This window comes from Tamandua tetradactyla, chromosome 10 (genome assembly GCF_023851605.1).
Source record: "Tamandua tetradactyla isolate mTamTet1 chromosome 10, mTamTet1.pri, whole genome shotgun sequence".
In the NCBI taxonomy this organism is placed as follows: Eukaryota; Metazoa; Chordata; class Mammalia; order Pilosa; family Myrmecophagidae; genus Tamandua; species Tamandua tetradactyla.
In genome coordinates, this window is record NC_135336.1 from 49,837,772 (window position 1) to 49,856,702 (window position 18,931).

Sequence of the window (18,931 nt, forward strand, 5' to 3'; positions counted from 1 at the left end):
CTTAGGGGAGGAGTTTCCCAGACTCTGCCTCCACCTAGTCTACAAACTCTGGAGGGCTAGGACCTGGAGCTAAGGGACATTCCATAGACACGGAGCAAGGATCTGTATCCTGCAAACTCTATTTGAAAATGTAAATCAGGCCATATTTCTGCCCAGGTCCGTCCTCTACCTCCCAGGTGTACTTTGTCTTCTCCCTCTGGTTGATTAAACAGAGGATGCGGTGTACCGGACAAGAGAACCCCTCTTATCTTCCCTTTCGTATCCACAGCCCCTTTGCACCCTCCACGCCCCAGGGCTCTTCCCAACCGTCCTGCCCTCTTGAGGGCGGTGGATACCTTATCTCCGAGACGCCGCAAGCTCGGCCCTCTGCAGGCGGCGATAGGAGTCTGGACTACAGCTCCCAGCATCCCCCGCCTCCTGCCCGCCAGCCGGACTCGGTAGTTGCTCTTCCCCTCTGTAGGTTCCCTCTTCCAGAGCGGCTCGCCGGCTCGGTAGCCGGGGTGTCAGACAGCCGGTTTCTGAGACGCGGGCATTGCCCAAGGTGACAACGTGGGGAGCATGGCATTGCACCTGGGTAGACTGATCGTAGGCCCTTGCCGGCGCGCGGCGCGGGGGGGTTGCGGAGAGCTGCGCGCTTGGTCCCTGCGCTGGGCAGCGGGGCGCATCTGCTGGCCGCCTGGTACGGCCGGCACAGTGCAGATCCGCGGTCTGGGGCACGGCCCCGTGGCGGGAGGTAGCCCCTGGCTGGGAGCCGGGCTGGCCGCGGGGCTGGCTGGGCTGGCCGCCGCGGTCTTCGGGCACGTAAAGCGGGCGGAAATGTTGTCTAAGAGCGGCGGGGAGCAGAAAGCCCAGGCAGGGAGGCCGGAGGAGGAGGACGCGCTGGCCCGCCGCTGCAGCTGTTTTATGGATTCGCCTGTGACTGATCTTCACGAGCTGCGGGGGAGGCCAGGCGACATGAAGACAAAGATGGAACTGCTGATCATGGAAACCCAGGCGCAAGTGTGCCAGGCACTGGCACAGGTAGACGAGGGCGCCACCTTCTCTGTGGACCGGTGGGAGAGGAAGGAAGGTGAGGTCGGCCCCCAGCGGGAGGTTGAAGTGGAGGTGGAGAAAGGAGGTCGGGCAGAAAAGGGAGAAGATAGGGGTGAAATGGGGTTATCCCACAGAGGGTCAGTCCTCTTGGTTGGAAGGGACACCGTTAAAAAGATTGACATAGAAAGGGTCATCAACTACAGTTCTTACAAGTGTGGATCCAGATCTGTGTCACTCTAGTACCTAAGTCTTCACAACTCTATAACAGCATTTGTTTGTTTGGTTGTTAGGAATCTTAGGGATACTTACAACTGACAAGTGTGAATATCCAATTTTTTTTCTGAACGTAGATTTTTCCACACATTTCATCTGATTCCCTAGGTATGTTTACCCTTTTCTCCTCTACGAGAATGAAAGAGAAACTCCACTCTCTATGTTGCCTGTCAGTCACACTCCTCCAGCTGAGGGTGCTACTGTGGCAGACTGCACTTTTTTCTGTGGCACAAGGAATATTTGATTGGCTTGCCAGTACTCCCACCAAATGCTCCCTTCACATTTCCAAATGCTTCTCTTCCAGTGCCAAAATATTTCAGTATTAAAACCCAGTTCTCAAAGAATTGCACATATTCATGACCATGTTATTGCCTTTAATGAAACCCCACATTTTGGTCATAATTTTGAAAGGTTCCTAGCTTTTCCTAGCTGGGAATCATACAGTAACTTCTTGTCAGCAGATTTTGAGCTGTGATATTGCCACATCTATAGAGTGAAGTCAAATCTGGTTTTCATGGTGTTTTCCAGTCTTTAATGTTTTCAGGTGGAGATCACTGAACTAGGACACAACCTCAAGCATTAGCCTAGTTGTATAAACTTGGAAAGTTACTTAACCATTTTATGCCACAATTTCTCATCTTTGAGATGACATAAAGTTAATGTATAGGGGTTATTGTGAAGATTAAATGAAATGAATACATGTAAAATGCTTGGGACATTGATGCACGGAAAGTACTGAGGTGAATTGTTTGAATCACTGTCAGAAGTATGGTCTTGTTCTACCTCTCTGGGCCACGGAATCTTCAAGGGTTGTACTGGCTTATCTTGATCTTGTGTCCTATCTAGTTCTATAAGTTCTTAGAAATAAAAGAAACCAAATATGAACCCTCATGCCTTAAAAAAAAAAATAGCTCCTAATGGAATGGCTCATACATCTAAATATTAGCATCTCACTCAGTTTAAGTTTCTGAAATCGCTTAAATATTCCAGTATCTACTATTTTTAATTGCCTAGAAACAAAATTAAAATAGCAAGCTGAGAAAAAAAAAGACACATTTAGAGCCCTTAAATTCAATAAGAGGAGAACACCCTTCAAATATACCCATTCTTGTTTTTATCCTTAACTTTCTCTCATATAACATATTTGCATCATTCTGAACAATAGTATTTGAAGGGTACATACCTAGTGATTTTTTTTTATAGATAATGTCATAAGAATGTAGAAGAAATATCCAGTTTAGAGAAGTGAGGAGATATAAATATTTACCCAATAGCAGTAGTTAATGTTATAAAGTTAAACCAGTTACCTAATTTTTATTTTATTCAAGCATTATAAATATACTGGTGTTATAGAAGATTTAGAAGTTAGAGGAGGAAAATAACTCCTAACTCCACCACCTTCATTCAAGGGTGGTTTTGATATTGCATATACCCTTACATCCACTCCCTTTTTTATATTTATATGAACAGGAGGTGGTGGCATCAGCTGTGTGCTTCAAGATGGAAATATTTTTGAAAAGGCTGGCGTGAATGTTTCTGTCGTTCATGGGCATCTTTCTGAGGAAGCAGCAAAACAAATGAGAAGCAGAGGGAAAATTCTGAAGACCAAAGATGGTAATTCAGAGAATCTTAAGAGCCTTTACTAAGTCATGCAAAACTTTTCCTCCCACAAGTTTTTTTTAATAAAATAAATATTGCTTCTGGAAAAGGCCATTTGGGTACATATGCCAGACAAGTATATTAGTAATTACTTTTTCTATTGTGGTGAAATATATATAACATAAAATCTATGATTTTAATCATTTTAAGTGTACAATTCAGTGGCATAAATGACACTCACAATTTTTAAAGATTTTCATCAACTCAAATAGAAACTCTGTACCCATTGAGCAATAACTCCCCATTATTCCCCCCAACCCCTGGTAACGTTTCATCTATTTTCTGTTCCTATTAGGTAACCTGTCGTAGACATGTCATATAAGAAGAATCATGCGACATTTGTCCTTTTGTGTTTGTTTCCTGTAGCATAGTGTCTTCGTTATGTTGCAGCATATATCAGAACCTTGCTTCTTTTTGGGAATAATATTCTATTGTATGAATATACCACATGTTCATTCATTTCAGCTGTTCATGGATGGGTTGTTTCCATCTTTTGGCTATTGTGAATAATGCTGCTATGAACATTAATGTATGAGTATCAGTTGAGTCTGTTTTCAGTTCTCTAGGGATGCTCAAGAGGGAGTGGAATTGCTGGTTCATATGGTAATTCCAGGTTTAAAATTTCAAGGAACTGCCAAACTCTTTCCACAGTGATTACACCATTTAGTGATGGTGCGAGGATTTCAGTCACTCCACACCTTCACCAACCCTTATTTTCAGTTTTTTACTATCGACACTCTAGTGGGTGTGAGATGGTATCATTGTAGTTTTGATTTGCATTTCTTTAATGACTGTTGATGTTGAGCATTCGTCTTTTCATGTGCTTTTTGGCCAGTCATATATCTTATTTAGAGAAATGTCTATTCAAGTCCTCTGCCCATTTTTAATTGGACTGTGTATCTTTTTGTTGTTGAGTTGTAGCTCTTTCTAATTACTTTTGAAAAATTATATTTTCAGAGACAGTTTTAAAAGTTGCTTTTGAAGATTTGTCCAGAAACCACATTGAAGTGGTTTTTTATCAAGCCAGGTGATTAAAAGCAGCTCATTATGTTTTACCTTCCAGGCAAATTGCCATTTTCTGCTATGGGTGTGAGCTCTGTTATCCATCCCAAGAATCCTCATGCCCCTACTATCCATTTCAACTATAGATACTTTGAAGTAGAAGAAGCAGATGGTAAGTATCTCTGGAGCTGTGGAAACTCTCATTGTGCAAAATGTGTATTTTGAAACAGGTAAGAGGGCATAAGTTCTGGAAGAGAAAGAATAAATATGATCTTACCAGGTTTTCCAGACAGGATATGAAGGTTTATTCTTTGGCAACTGCAAAAGATTATACACTGGACATGAAAAACAAGACTGGTAGTTGGCTGGATTCTGACCTCCCTGTCTTTCCTCTAACAGAGAAGGAGTAACTTAATGAACCTGAACTTCTGATTGCACAAAGGGTTCTTTGCAAATATAAATTCATTACATCCAAAGAAAAAACTTTTGGAAGATATCTTCCCCATGCATAGCTTTGCTAGTCACCAGTGCATTATCAACAGTTTAAAATGGGGCCGGCCAATCATCCCTCCTGCCTATCTAGTTTCAGCCTGTCTCTCCTATCAGTAGGGCCAACTATTACTGCATGTCAGAGCCCCTGTGCAACACCACACCTACACCTGTTGGTATCTCCAGGTCAGTTTTAAAGTCACTGTTTTAACTTTTCATTTTGAAGCCTTTCAGTTTGAGTCAGCCTTTTAATGTTTAAAAAAGTTGTTAACTGGTTTTGACAACCTATAAACCTAAGTAAGAACATGAAATAGTTGTTCTTAGATGGTTAAGTTGCCTCTCTCAGCAAATGTTTTTACCCTTTCTGGAGGGTAAGAAAAGGGAGTAACGGTGGTTCTTAATTCAGGGAGCATACAAACCTGGAGAATTTTTAAGAACTATAGATGCCTGGGCCAGAGATTTGGTTTTATGAATTCTGATCTGATGGAGATATTTTAAGTGCCCCATGTGATTCTAATAAAAGCTAGGTTGAGATTTACTGCCTAATTCACCTGTTTATCATTCACTGCCATGCATACATTTCCCTTGCTGGTCCTACTCTCTCACTTTTTAATTTCCTATTTCCTTTTCTTTCTGCCTCTACCTCTTTCCTGCCTAGGTCTTACTGGTCATTCAGAGCTGAAGTGATTGTTCAGTTTAATATTTTTTGATTGTCACCCATACTTAATAAATTAAGTTTGTGAGTATGATCAGTAATATTCCAAGTATTAAAATCCTCATCAGAATCATGTCTTGATTTGGTAGGTAACAAGCAGTGGTGGTTTGGTGGTGGATGTGATCTTACTCCAACGTACTTGAATCAAGAGGATGCTGTCCATTTTCATAGAACTTTAAAGGAGGCGTGTGACCAGCACGGCCCAGATCTCTACCCCAAATTTAAAAAATGGTACGTAAAGGTGTTCAACTATCACAACTCCAAAAGCATATCCTATTCCTTCGGTGGGTCCCGAAGGCAACTGTATTTCACTACATAACTTCATCAGCTTGTGAAGTTTGAAATTTGCTCACCAAAAGAAGTGTAATAATAGTTTTAAAATTAGTTACTTATTTAGGAATATGTGGATGTCTGTATATAAATTAAGTAGCAGCATCTCTTTTTGATCCTAAATGATTTAGAATGGTAGAATATAAACCTTAAGGAGTAGTGATTTATGCCTATAATTAGAGACTTTTTAAACCTGAGATGAGATAGTTGCCATTCCAGACCAGAATTATTTTCTTGGTGTTACCATGGGAATATGTTAGGGGATAAGAGCAGTCCAAGAACCACTGGGGAGAAATGCAGTGTTGCAGTGTATCAGGGATTTTGGACAAGGAGAAAAGTAGAAAGGAAAAGAAACAAAAGAGGTGATAAAACCAGAAATGTTTGCTAGATGTTGAATAATGTCTTGTCATAAAATGTCTGAATAAGAGTAAAGTACTGAACAGTGCTTAGAGTATATTAACATTTTTCAAAATGAATAGCATACAGGTTTTTTTGTTTTTTGCTTTTAGTGTCAATAATTTGGAATTGTTGATGATTTTTTTATATAAGAGCATCAACTTCAAGTTTAAAATTCTCAGAAAAGATAAAGCATTTGAATAATCTCCTCTTGATTTAACATGACCACTGAAAACTACATAGCCTTGGATGCATATGTGTCAGATGCAGGTTTTTACCTCTCCCACAAACTAGTAACCTTCCAGGAGGAAGGACTGGTAGTTAAACATTTCCCTTTTTTGGTGTACTCTTCTGTTACTAAGATTACTTTAAGTATTACTACTAAATGAAACATGTAAAGTGTAGTCTAGTTAAAAAGTTTTTAGTGTTCAGTAAATCACTTAACTTTATAGTCTCATTAAGAGAGGTTTTAAAATGATATGATTTGGGTTAAAAGATGATTTCACAACCTTGCTAAGGATATGCTTTCTTAACTACAGTAATAAAATGTGCATGTAAAGTAAAGCCAAAAAATTACAAGGTAAATTACCCGGTGCATCAATTCTTGGAATTTGCATCTGCTGCCTTTTTTGTTTTTGTTTTTGAGTTTAAGCTATCAAGGCTGTTTTTAAGGTGACCTTCTAAATTACTTTTAGTTTCCGGGCGGGCCATGGTGGCTCAGTGGCAGAGTTCTCACCTGCCATGTCCGAGACCTGGGTTCGATTCCCGGTACCTGCCCATGTTAAAAAAAAGAAAACAAAATAAATTACTTCTAGTTTTTGTTTGTACTGCTTTTTCTACTTATGTTCTTATTATGTAGAGATTATTAGCAGAAACATTTCCAAAATGTAAACCATTCTACTACACATTTGGATTTAGGAAATAACTTCTTAGGAAACCCACTCCAGTGGAAATAGAGGGGAAAAGATTCAAAAACAGATGGAGAATTTTGTGCTTGCTCATGATAGCATGAATATGTCTGAAGACTCTTATTCTCTGGACGTTTCCTTCTTCCAGCCTTACCCATAGTCATGCATGCTATAGAGTCATAAAGATTTTATTGCCAAAGGAGATCTCAGAAATTATTTACTTTATATCCCTTCATCTCCTTTGGTGAATGAAGTGACTTCTGGGAGTTTAGGGATTTGTGCCCAGTCCCAGGCTTGGTTGGCATTGTTGTTGCTAGAGGATTCCTGTGTTCCTACCTCCTGCAAAAGCAGGGTTGTTTCTGAGAGCGGGAGCATCAGTTGTTTCAAGAAAGACAATATGAATATTAGACTCTGTTGCTGTTCTCACTAAAGTTGTTTAGATAATCTTATGTTGCATTGCCTTGTTGCTTTGCAGATAAAAGAGTATAAGCATTTTATTACATTGGTGGTATCTGCAAGAAATCCATCTAAACTCCTAGTTTCTTTTCAATAGCTCAACAAAAAGTGAGGAGGGGATAGTGTGAAGGTTTCACATGCTTTTCGCACCTTTCTTGTCGACCTCACTTTGGCCTGTTTGCGTTTTCCAGGTGTGATGACTACTTTCTAATAGCCCATCGTGGGGAGCGGAGAGGCATTGGTGGTATCTTTTTTGATGATCTTGACTCTCCGTCCAGAGAAGAGGTGTTTCGCTTTGTGCAGAGCTGTGCCCAGGCTGTAGTTCCCTCTTATATTCCCCTTGTGAAAAAGCACTGTGGTGACTCTTTCACTCCCCAGGAGAAGCTGTGGCAGCAGCTCCGGAGAGGACGGTGAGTGGAATAAATCATCTCATTGCAGAACTGTGGGGGAAGTGGAGTAGCTGTGATAATAGTGGGTGTTCCAAAGCTAAAGATAAGTGATTTTTGTCTTTACCCTTTCTTATGTTCACCTGTACTATCTGGTTTTTGTTTATGAAAGTTGGGTAACTGAGAGTTGATTGAGTTTTCTCTTTTAGTTATTTCTTAAACAATACATCTGTTTTAGAACTCTCTTCTTTCACTATTTTTCATATATAGCTTTCTCAATCCTTCTCTCATCCAACATTTCTTGTGTGCCCCCTGCTTGGCTATAAAGGTGAGTGTGACATGGAGCCTGCTGAAAAGCTCAGTTTAGTGAGGAAGTCATACCTAAAAGGACGATTGAAAATATTCATAACCTGTTACCTGTATTCTTTGTAGGGTACTCCCCCTCCCCTCTCAAAATATGAGTTTCCCTTGCAGTTGTCAGCCTGGTTCCCCTTTGACTTTATATCTCTTATTTGGCATTCTTATGTAGTCTCTTGCTCTCAGTTGCAAGCCTTTGAACTTCAGTCTCATAGTCACCTTATTCATAGGAGAATAAAAACTAAAGACCTTTAACTTATTTTTGATTTTGTTATATTTTGAGAAAGGGAAATAGGATAAAATTTGACCATTAAATTGAAGGAAATATTAAGATTCCATAATTTACAGACAGCTCAATGAGGATAAATGTATAGGAAGAATTTGAAAGATCAGATTTCAGTGAAACCTGGTGGGAATCAGAAGGGCTCATTTTGGGAAAGGGGCATATTTCTTTCAAAACATGACAGGGACACAGTGATTGTACAGGCTGATCAGAGTGTAAAAATTAAGTGGGCCAGAGAAAATCCATTTAGAGAGATTCTTACCAAGATCTTTGAGGGTAAGTCTGAATACATCAATGACAAACTAGAAAATCATAACTATTCTTTAGAAATCATGTTTCAAAAAGGTAAGTTTAGGGGTAAAAAAAGGTAGTTAATAGACTAAAATTATTTTCCATGGTCCTAGTAAGAAAGAAGTTAAGTAGAGTCTCTTAAATTGTCTTTGAAACAGTCATGAAGAAGGTATTATTATTAATGCACAAAATTCAATCAATAGAAATCAACAGTGAGGACCAGGAAGGGATCCACAAGGCAGATGATTTACATTTTTGCAGGGCCTTTGGCTAATTTCCACATGCAGAAAAGGTGCTTATTAAAAAAGTGAAGTACCGTAGAATTCTAGATAGTATTTTGATAAAGGTGTGTTGAAAGATAGGAACCAATGGAAAAGTGAGAATATCTAAGGGAAGATTAGACTGGAGAGTATTTTCTGAATGATGAGAAATGATCTGAAAAAGGGATTATTTAGGGAAATTTTCAGATTTGTTGGTAATTCTAAATTTTTCTGAGTAGTAAAAATTATCCTTTTAAAATGGGGAAGACAGACTCTTATATAGTATCCCTTATGTCAGAGATGTATTTTTGTTTAACTTTTTAAATTGTGTAATATAACATATATACAAAACAAAGAAAGAAAAAGCAATAGTTTTCAAAACACTCTTCAACAAGTAGTTATGGGATAGATCCCAGAGTTTGTCATAGGCTACCATACCATATATCTCAGATTTTTCCTTCTAATGGCTCCAAAACATTGGAGACTAGAAGGAATAAATATTGTTTTATCGTCATAATTGATTTTTTTTCTTTTTTGTGAAAGATAACATATGTAAAAAAGCAATAAATTTCAAAGCACAGTGCAGTAGTTAGTTGTAGAACAGATTTCTTAGTTTGGTATGGGTTACAATTCCACAATTTTAGGTTTTTACTTCTAACTATTCTAAGATATTGGAGACTAAAAGAAATATCAATATAATTACTCAGCAATCATACTCATTTGTTAAAACTCTACCTTCTCTGTATAACTCCACTATCACCTTTGGTATTTTTCCCATTCTTTAGGGGTGTTTGGGCTATGCCCATTCAACTTTTTCACATTGGAAGGGGTGGCCAATAATATGGGACAGGGGGATGGAATTAGCTGATGTTCTGGAGAGTCTGGGCTCTCTGGGTTTCCGGATTTATCTGGTCCAAGGACTCATTTGGAGGTTGCAGGTTTCTGGAAAGTTACCCTACAGCATGGGACCTTTGTAGAATCTTGGCTTGAATGGTTTTGGTTGGGGTTTAGCAAGTTATGACAGGTAGCAATGTCTAACTGAAGCTTGTGTAAGAGCAACCTCCAGAGTAGCATCTTGACTTTATTTGAACTCTCTCAGCCACTGATACCTTATTTGTTATACTTCTTTTCCCCCTTTTGGTCATGATGGCATTGCTGATCCCACGATGCCAGGGCCAGATTCATCCCTGGGAGTCATCTCCCACACTGCCAGGGAGACTTTCACCCTTGGATGACAAACAGATTTTTAAGCTGGATGGAGTCCCATTCAGACTCTTGCAGTTGATGGGAAAGTAGTATGTTGAACCAAGTTTCTGCTGATTTTATTTTTCTAAAAAATAAAGCTGAGTTCTGCGACTCATATACTATCTTTTTACTATGATTGCTTTTAATTTTCAGGAAGACTGAATTGTATGACTACTCATTAATGTAATTTACTTAAGAAAGGGAATATGTAGACTATATTAGTAATTATTAATAGATAACTGTTAACAGTACTTGGCTTTTCAGTTACAAAAGTCGTACACTGTCTTATTAAAGTACGTGTGAGTTATAGTCAATGAAATGAAATCTCTGACTCTGAAACATCCAGACTGTAGATTGAGCCAGAAGGAGCTTTGCTATCCTGAGAAACAGGATGCCAATTCTTTTTCTTAATTGTCATTGTCCCTTAAAGTTCTCAATTTTGGTCCATTCTGTTTATTGGAAAACATAACCTTCTTGTCTTGTAATTGCTCTGTGTGGGACAGAATCTATAGCCTTTTGTTTGATGGGTAGAATACACTTTTATTCATGTCTGTCCAGATGGAGAAAACTCAGCTGGCTGCAGACTGGTGTTTTTTGTGCCAGTTTCAATGGTTGGGGAGGGGTGGGGCTGAGGGGAGAAGCATCTCTTTAAGTATTCGTTATGGATTAGTTTTAAGAATTAGCTAGCTGAAGCTTAACATTATTTGATGTCTTTATGGCAGGTATGTGGAATTTAATCTGGTATATGATAGGGGCACAAAGTTTGGCCTCTTCACTCCAGGATCCAGGATTGAAAGCATCTTAATGTCTTTACCTCTAACTGCCAGGTAAGGAGATGACTCATAGAAAGTTATTTCTTCCCTCCCCTCCCCTATTCCCTAACCCCCACGAAATATGCAGGCTCACACACCAAATGTCTTACCTAACGCCTTACCTAAAACTTAGTTGGACTTGATTTTGCTGATTCTTAGGAAAGTCAAAGTCAAGTATTTAAGGAAAATCAAATTGGATTTTTACAGGCTGACAGGATGATGACATAGCTTTGTGTGTGAGAGCAGGGAGATGGTAGAGGAATGAGAAGATAGGGCTGGTGGTGGTGTCTGGGGGCCTACATTAGCCTCTGTACTTCATAATTTTGGGAAGGGGAGCTATGTGCAAAGTACATTTGTTTGACTATATTAGCTATCTTTTTAATTTTTTTAAATACTAGCTATTTAAACTTTATTAGAGATTATTGCTGTTGATGGAAAATTTCTTACTCTCTTTTGTGAGGTTTTCAGCTTCTTTGAAAGTATGAGGGATATGTCAGGTGCTTCTGGCCTCTAATTGTAGTTCAAATCCCAAACTCAGGTGTAGGTTGATTATAAACCAAACGTTTGTTCCATTGAATAGCATTAATAGGACAGGCCACTTTTAGGTTCTTATAGTCTAAACCAGGAGTCTGTAAACTTAAGGCTTACAAGCCAAATCCAAATACACTGTGATCTATTTTTGTACAGCCTTTGAGCTAAGAATAGTTATAAACATAAACACAATATGCAAATATACATGGTTTCCCAAAGCCTTAAGTATTTACTATGTGGCCCTTTACAGGAAAAGCTTGGCCACCCCTGGTCTAAACTAGTGTTTGCCAAATTTCATGCTATATCCTGGTCATTTTGACCATATCTGTATAATATTCATGGTATTATTTACTCAATATTTTATAGAATATCAAATTACTATTTCTTCTGAAATAAAATTTATTTCAACAAGAAAGCATAATTAGACAGTAGCACAATTAAATAAACACATAAGAATTAAGCTAAAAAAAGTTTGTCTATGAATTATCTAAGTTCTACATTTTCCCATACTCTGAATTTTAAAAAAAGTATGTTTTGGCTCTAGGATATTAATATTGGCCAAAGTGTACCCAAGAATTGTTAAGCAATGTTAATTTGTTTAACAGCAAATATTTGTTAAAAGCTTAGTAGACACAAGGCACATTAGCCAGAGTGAAATCAGACAGCTATTAAGACATTTCTTACTCTTTTAGAATTTTAATTTTGATTTATTTTAAAACTTTTAAAATAGAAAGTAAAGATGTATGTCATTTATTATTATTTTTATTATTATTGACTTTTTCTTTTTGCTTTTCTTGTCTTACACAGGTGGGAGTACATGCATTCACCCTCAGAAAATTCCAAAGAAGCTGAAATTCTGGAAGTTCTACGCCATCCGAGGGACTGGGTGCATTGATGCAGAGAGATCCTGCTGGGGTTTGGGGGATACAGAATTTATGCCCCTCATTCTGCTGGCAGGCACCATTGCCACAGTGTGGTGGTTAGCTGTGCCTTAGTGCTCAGAGCCTTCTCCATTCTGGGGTCCACCTCAGAATGTTGAGTTTCTGTTGGATGCTGTCAGTGAAAGGTACTGAGGTGGCATATTGTTGATAGAGACAATATTAGTTGATATAAAAACTCATTCATATTTTTAGAGCCATTTTTATATGATTACTTTACAAAATATGACATTGAGTTTACAAGTATTAGATTAAGGAAATCTAAATATTATAATAATTTGTATGAGGAAAGTTTCTTGAGCTATTTTTGTTCCATGTAGTTTTTAAAACTTTTAGCTTTTGCCATAAAAATCTCCATCATGGGATATGTTTTATTTTTCTAAATTCAATGAAGTTGATACTTATGAGTAACTTTAGAAAGCAACATAAAATGAAGGTACAAGTTTCCCTTTGTCATTACTGAAGTTTCTTTGATCATAATCTTTGTATTTCTGTCTAAAGACCATAATATTATAAAGTAAATATCCATTTTTATAATTGTAGATATTTAAGCATACTTGAAATTTTCTTTTTCTGTGCAAGTGGGATATAATTCAGTGATTCCCTATAGTGAACCTCAAAGGTGAACTTCATTCTTATTTAAATAAGGAATGTTTAAGTTGTAGTTTTGATTTTTTGCAATACTATAGTTTGTTAATGTTGGGATTTCTGCACTTTTGAATGTGAAAACTTATGTCCCTGGATTCTGATACTTAAAATGTTTCTATTTCAGATATTTCTATGTGGAAGTTGAGACTAAGAATGATGCTGGGGAAGTTGTGAAGTTTGGGAATATTTTTCATTTGGGAAATGAATTGAGAAACATTTTCCTCCCTTAATTAAAGCAGACATAACTAGTATAAGAAATATGTAAGCATTTAATCTCTTTTTATAAGGTGAACTAATTGAAGTTGATCAAATTGATCTTTTTCAAATTTTACAATGCTTACCTTTGTTCATAAGAGAAACAACAGAAATGTTTATGTATAGCTTCTTTGTTCCTAAAATAATGTGGATATATTACTTTGAGTCATAAAATATTGGTGTTTCTGAGGACTAGTATCTCTTGCAGATTATTATGCACTTTCCTGGAATATGTTCAATGTCTGATTGAGTGTGGCCTTTTAGGGAAATTTATGAAGCTCATTGTACTTCCTCAAATATTTTACAACAGATCCACTAATAAATTTATTATGAAGTAAAGCTATGTAAGAAATATTTGTATTCTTCTTTTTGTCAGGATAATTGATGAAGGGAAGGCACAATATTTATTAGTACTAAAACTGTAGTTCCTCATTCTTAGGTGTATACTCAAGAAAAATAAAAACATATGTTTTGTACTTGAATTTTCATGATAACCCAAAATTAGAAAAAAAGCCATCAGCAGGTGACATATGTGGTATTTCCATATATTAGAATACTACTCAACAGTAAAAAGGAAAAAAGTATTGATAAATACAACAACATGGATGAATAGCAAAATGCCAAGTGAAAGCAGCCAGACATAAAACCAGAGCTACAATATAACTCCGTTATATGAAAACCTAGGATAGGCAGGACTTTAATGACAGAAAACAGATCAGTAGTTGCCAGAGGCCGGGGGTAGAGAAATGGAATTAACTGTGAAAGGGCACAAAAGAACTCTGAGGTGTTGGAAATGTTCTATATCTTGCATTGTGATAGTGGTTACAGCACTGTATACATTTCCCAAAACTCATCAAACTTGATATTTAAAATTGGGGAATGTTATTGTAGTGAATTGAATGTAAAGCATTTAAGCATAATATAGAAACATAGAAGCGAGTGTTAAAATACACCTCGGTTTACCTTTTAAATTAAAAAGTACTAGATCTTGTAGCCTACTTAGTTTTGTTGAAGGCTATTGGGGGCTGGGCACCAGATTAAGATGATACTTGAACATATTTCTGTGCATCTTAGTTTTTTATACTTTTCAGTAAGTATGTATTTTTATTATGAAATAGGCAATATATCTGGATGAAAAATGGTAGTTGTATAACTTGGAAAATAGATCATTCTACTGTTATTCAAAGTGAATTATTCTTGCAAATTATTACTGACATCTATTCTGAGTCCACTAGAGGCCCACCTCCAAAGGCCTGAGCACTGAACTGCGTCTTGCACATGCTTATTAGTAGTAATAAGGAGTGGTGTGTGATTGGGAGGGGAGAGGGATAGGAATACTTTGAATCAAATTTCTAACCACTAGTTCCTATCCACCAAACCACTACCTCCAGCCTGGCATGCTACTATTTAAAAGAAAAAAAAAAGTTCAAGTGATAGAAAAATTTTCAAAAAGAAAGAGTGCAGAGTAGAAAGAAAAAGAAAAAATTAGCCAGTCTCACCAGTAAGAGACAGCTCCTATTAACACTTTTAAATATGCATCTTTCCAGATATGTCTACTATGTATGTCTTCATACTAGACATACTCAGTGTTTTAAATTAATGCTATATAGGTCTATTAATATGAAAAATAAATGCCATTTTAATGATTTTATAGCATTTCATTTTACCTAATTTACTTAGAATGTGACTAATTTTGGGCTTTTAGTTCATTTCCAATTTTTCACTATCATAACACTTAAAAAAAGTAAAGTCAGATTTAATGAGATATAATTTCATAGACTAAAAATTACCCTTTTTACATATGCTTTCTGTAAATATTGACCAAATGCATAGAGTCATGTAACCACCATTGCAATCAATATATAGAACATTTCATCAGTCCCCAAAGTTCCTTCTTGCCCATTGTGGCCAGTCCTTCCTTTCCAACAGCAGTAACGCATACAGGAACTGTTTAGAAAGTTGAAAAAGGGATATGACTTCAAGTAGAGAAATGAATAAGGCTGATTTGGATAGGACAGAGGTAAAACAGAATACAGGGTAAAGGATGATATCATCCATATTTTAAAACTTCAGCTTCTGTGTGAGGCCAAAGGGAGAGATGTTTACTTGGTGCAAAATTTATGTTTTAGGTAGTGTATTTCCTAATTTCACTTATATGGTCAGCCTAAGTACATAGTATCTTGAATAGGGTGTGAGACTGTTGGTTTGCCAGGTTAGTATGGTGCCCCTATGTATCCCAGAATAATTTGGGCAGTGAATAAAGAAGTATTTGAAAGATACCCTTGGGGGACTGGGGAGAAAGGAAGAAATATTCAACCTCCCCATCTGGAGAATTTCTGATATTCTCACAAGCAGTGGAGACAACCAAATCAAGAGGCTGAGTCATCAATTTTGGGATTTGTCCCTATGAAACTTATTCCTGCAAAGGATAGGCTAAGCCTACTTAAAATTAGGCCTAAGAATCACTCTCAGAGAACCTGTTTTGTTGCTCAGATGTGGCCTGTCTAAGCCCATGTGGCAAGTGAACTCACTGCCCATTCCCCTATGTGGTACATGACTCCCAGGGGTATAAATCTCCCTGGCAATATGGGACATAAATCCCGGGATGAGCCAGGAACCAGCATGAAGGGATTGTGAAAACCTTATTGACCAAAAGGGGGAAGAGAGAAATGAGAAAAAATAAAATGTCAGTGGTTGAGAGATCTCAAACAGAGTCGAGAGATTTTCCTGGAGGTTACTCTTTTGCATTATATGTATATTCCTTTTTAGTTTGTGGTGTATTGGAGTGGCTTGAGGAAAGTGCCTGAAACTGTGGAGCTGTATTCCAGTACCCTTGTTTCTGGAAGATGATTGTATAATGATATAGCTTTTACAGTGTGACTGTGTGATTGTGTAAAGCTTGTGTTTAATGCTCTTTTTATCTAGGGTATGGACAGATGAGTAAAAAATATGGATAAAAAATAGGTAATAGTGGGGAGGAAGGTTAAAATAAATTGGGTAGATGGAAATACCAGTGGTCAATGAGAGGGACGGGTAAGGGGTATGATATATATGAGTTGTTTCTTTTTTCTTATTATTTCTTTGTCTGGAGTGATGCAAATGTTCTAAAAAACAATGATCATGGTGATGAATATACGACTATGTGATGATATTGTGAGCCACTGATTATATACACCATGTATAAATGTTGGCATGTTAAGAATGTTTGTTTTGTTAGTTTTTTATGTCAAGAATGTTTGTATGTTAAGATTTATTAGTAAAAATATTTAAAAAAAAAATCCTTCCCTTCCCCCACTCCCAAACCTTGGCAGCCATTGACAAGGTTTTCCTGTTTTCTGTCCCTATAGTCAGACTTTTTCCAGAATCATATAAATAGAATCATATAGTATGTAACTTTTTGAGTCTGGCTTCTCACTTACCATAATGCATTTGAAATCTATCCATTTGGTATGAGTAGTCTATTTCTTATTGCTGCACAGTATGCCTGTATCTCAGTTTGTTTATCCCTTCACCAGCTGATGGAGGTTTCTGTTAATACCAATTTCAGAAGACAGTATCATAACACTTAAATGAATATCCTTTTACCTGTGTAATCATTTCTTTCCTTAGGGTTAATTTTGAGAAGTTAGAATTTCTGAATCAAAAAATAAATACATTGACTTCCAGGAAAGATGGCAGAGTAGGAAGCCTTAGGACTCACTTTGAAACAGCTAGTAAACAGGCAGGAATTGTCTGAAACAACTGTTCTAAGGCTTCACAGGACAGGAAAACACTGTATAATATGCAGGGAAGAGGGAGAGGAAGAGGCTGAGGAACTGGTGAAGAACTATGAGTAGTTCTGTCTGCATGGTGGCAGCTGGTGCCCATCCCCCACTCTCCCAGGGGGTTGCCTCGGGATCCAGCCCCTGGCTACCTGCTGCTGTCAGAAAGGAATATAAAATCCTCTTCCTCAAGAACAGGGTGGGATATGGCCAAGCACTTATCACTTCTTTTTACTACCAAATTCAGATCCCTGGGCAGCCACTGTTTCAACACCCTTAGACAAGGGCAGTGGTGGCCATTGTTTCCTCGTTCCCTGGACTGAGGTGGTGGCAGTAGAGAAATAGACACCATGCTTCCTTAGGGCTGTGGGAGACAGTTAGTTGAAGGGCTGTATTTGTTGGGCAGGCCAGAAGAGCTCAGCTTTTCTGGGAACCAGAAAAGCCAACAGGGAAATTCTTAGTGCCTTTTCCAATCACCTCCCCAGGGCACACTGGAGCATCCCCTTCATGGGTCCATGACCCTGCTTTGTCCAGGAAAGACTGACTTGGGAAAGTCCTTTCTGACCTGCCCCTCCTCCTAGAATTTGCCCTCTAGTTCTTGCTCTAGCATTTATTAGTTGAGTGATGATGAACAAGTTGTTAAACTTCTCTATCAGTTTCCTCATACGTTAAATGGAGATAACATCATCTACCCCTAGGGTGCTGTTACAAGGGAGATACCCTATCTCTCTCACATTACTAAAATGGTGAAAATGAAAAGTAGGTCCTTATACTTCATTTCCTGTAAATATTTACATTTTTTTTTATTAATTAAAAAAAGAATTAACAAAACAATTAGAAATCATTCCAATCTACATGTACAATCAGTAATTCTTAATAACATCACATGGTTGCATATTCATCATTTCTTAGTACATTTGCATCGATTTAGAAAAAGAAATAAAAAGACAACAGAATAAGAATTAAAACAATAATAGAAAGAAAAAAACACAAAAAACCTATACCTCACATGCAGCTTCATTCAGTGTTTTAACATAATTGCATTACAATTGGGTAGTATTGTGCTGTCCATTTCTGAGTTTTTATATCCAGTCCCATTGTACAGTCTGTATCCCTTCAGCTCCAATTACCCGTTCCCTTTTTTTTTTTTAATTAATGGAAAAAAAGAAATTAACCCAACATTTAGAGATCATACCATTCTACATATGCAATCAGTAATTCTTAACATCATCACATAGATGCATGATCATCATTTCTTAGTACATTTGCATTGGTTTAGAAGAACTAGCAACATAACCAAAAAAGATATAGAATGTTAATATAGAGAAAAAAAATAAAAGTAATAATAGTAAAATCAAAACAAAACAAAACAAAACAAAACAAAAACCTATAGCTCAGATGCAGCTTCATTCAGTGTTTTAACCTGATTACTTTACAATTAGGTATTATTGTGCTGTCCATTTTTGAGTTTTTGTATCTAGTCCTGTTACACCGTCTGTATCCCTTCAACTCCAATTGGCCATTATCTTACCCTGTTTCTACCTCCTGCTGGACTCTGATATCAAGGACATATTCCAAATTTATTCTCAAATGTCTGTTCACATCAGTGGGACCATACAGTATTTGTCCTTTAGTTTTTGGCTAGACTCACTCAGCATAATGTTCTCTAGGTCCATCCATGTTATTACATGCTTCATAAGTTTATCCTGTCTTAAAGCTGCATAGTATTCCATCGTATGTATATACCACAGTTTGTTTAGCCACTCTTCTGTTGATGGAGATTTCGGCTGTTTCCATCTCTTTGCAATTGTAAATAACGCTGCTATAAACATTGGTGTGCAAATGTCCGTTTGTGTCTTTGCCCTTAAGTCCTTTGAGTATATTCCCAGCAATGGTATTGCTGG

At 37.5% G+C, this 18,931-nt stretch overlaps 1 protein-coding gene across 1 annotated transcript; it reads left to right on the forward strand.

The window, feature by feature from the left end:
• Window positions 1–425: 425 nt before the first annotated feature.
• On the forward strand, window positions 426–13,633 carry CPOX (coproporphyrinogen oxidase). Its single transcript, XM_077118633.1, has 7 exons — window positions 426–1,069; window positions 2,776–2,919; window positions 4,028–4,138; window positions 5,260–5,401; window positions 7,452–7,670; window positions 10,805–10,909; window positions 12,233–13,633. The coding sequence occupies exons 1-7, from the start codon at window positions 559–561 to the stop codon at window positions 12,318–12,320; spliced, it is 1,320 nt and encodes a 439-aa protein (XP_076974748.1). The 5' UTR covers window positions 426–558; the 3' UTR covers window positions 12,321–13,633.
• Window positions 13,634–18,931: the final 5,298 nt, after the last annotated feature.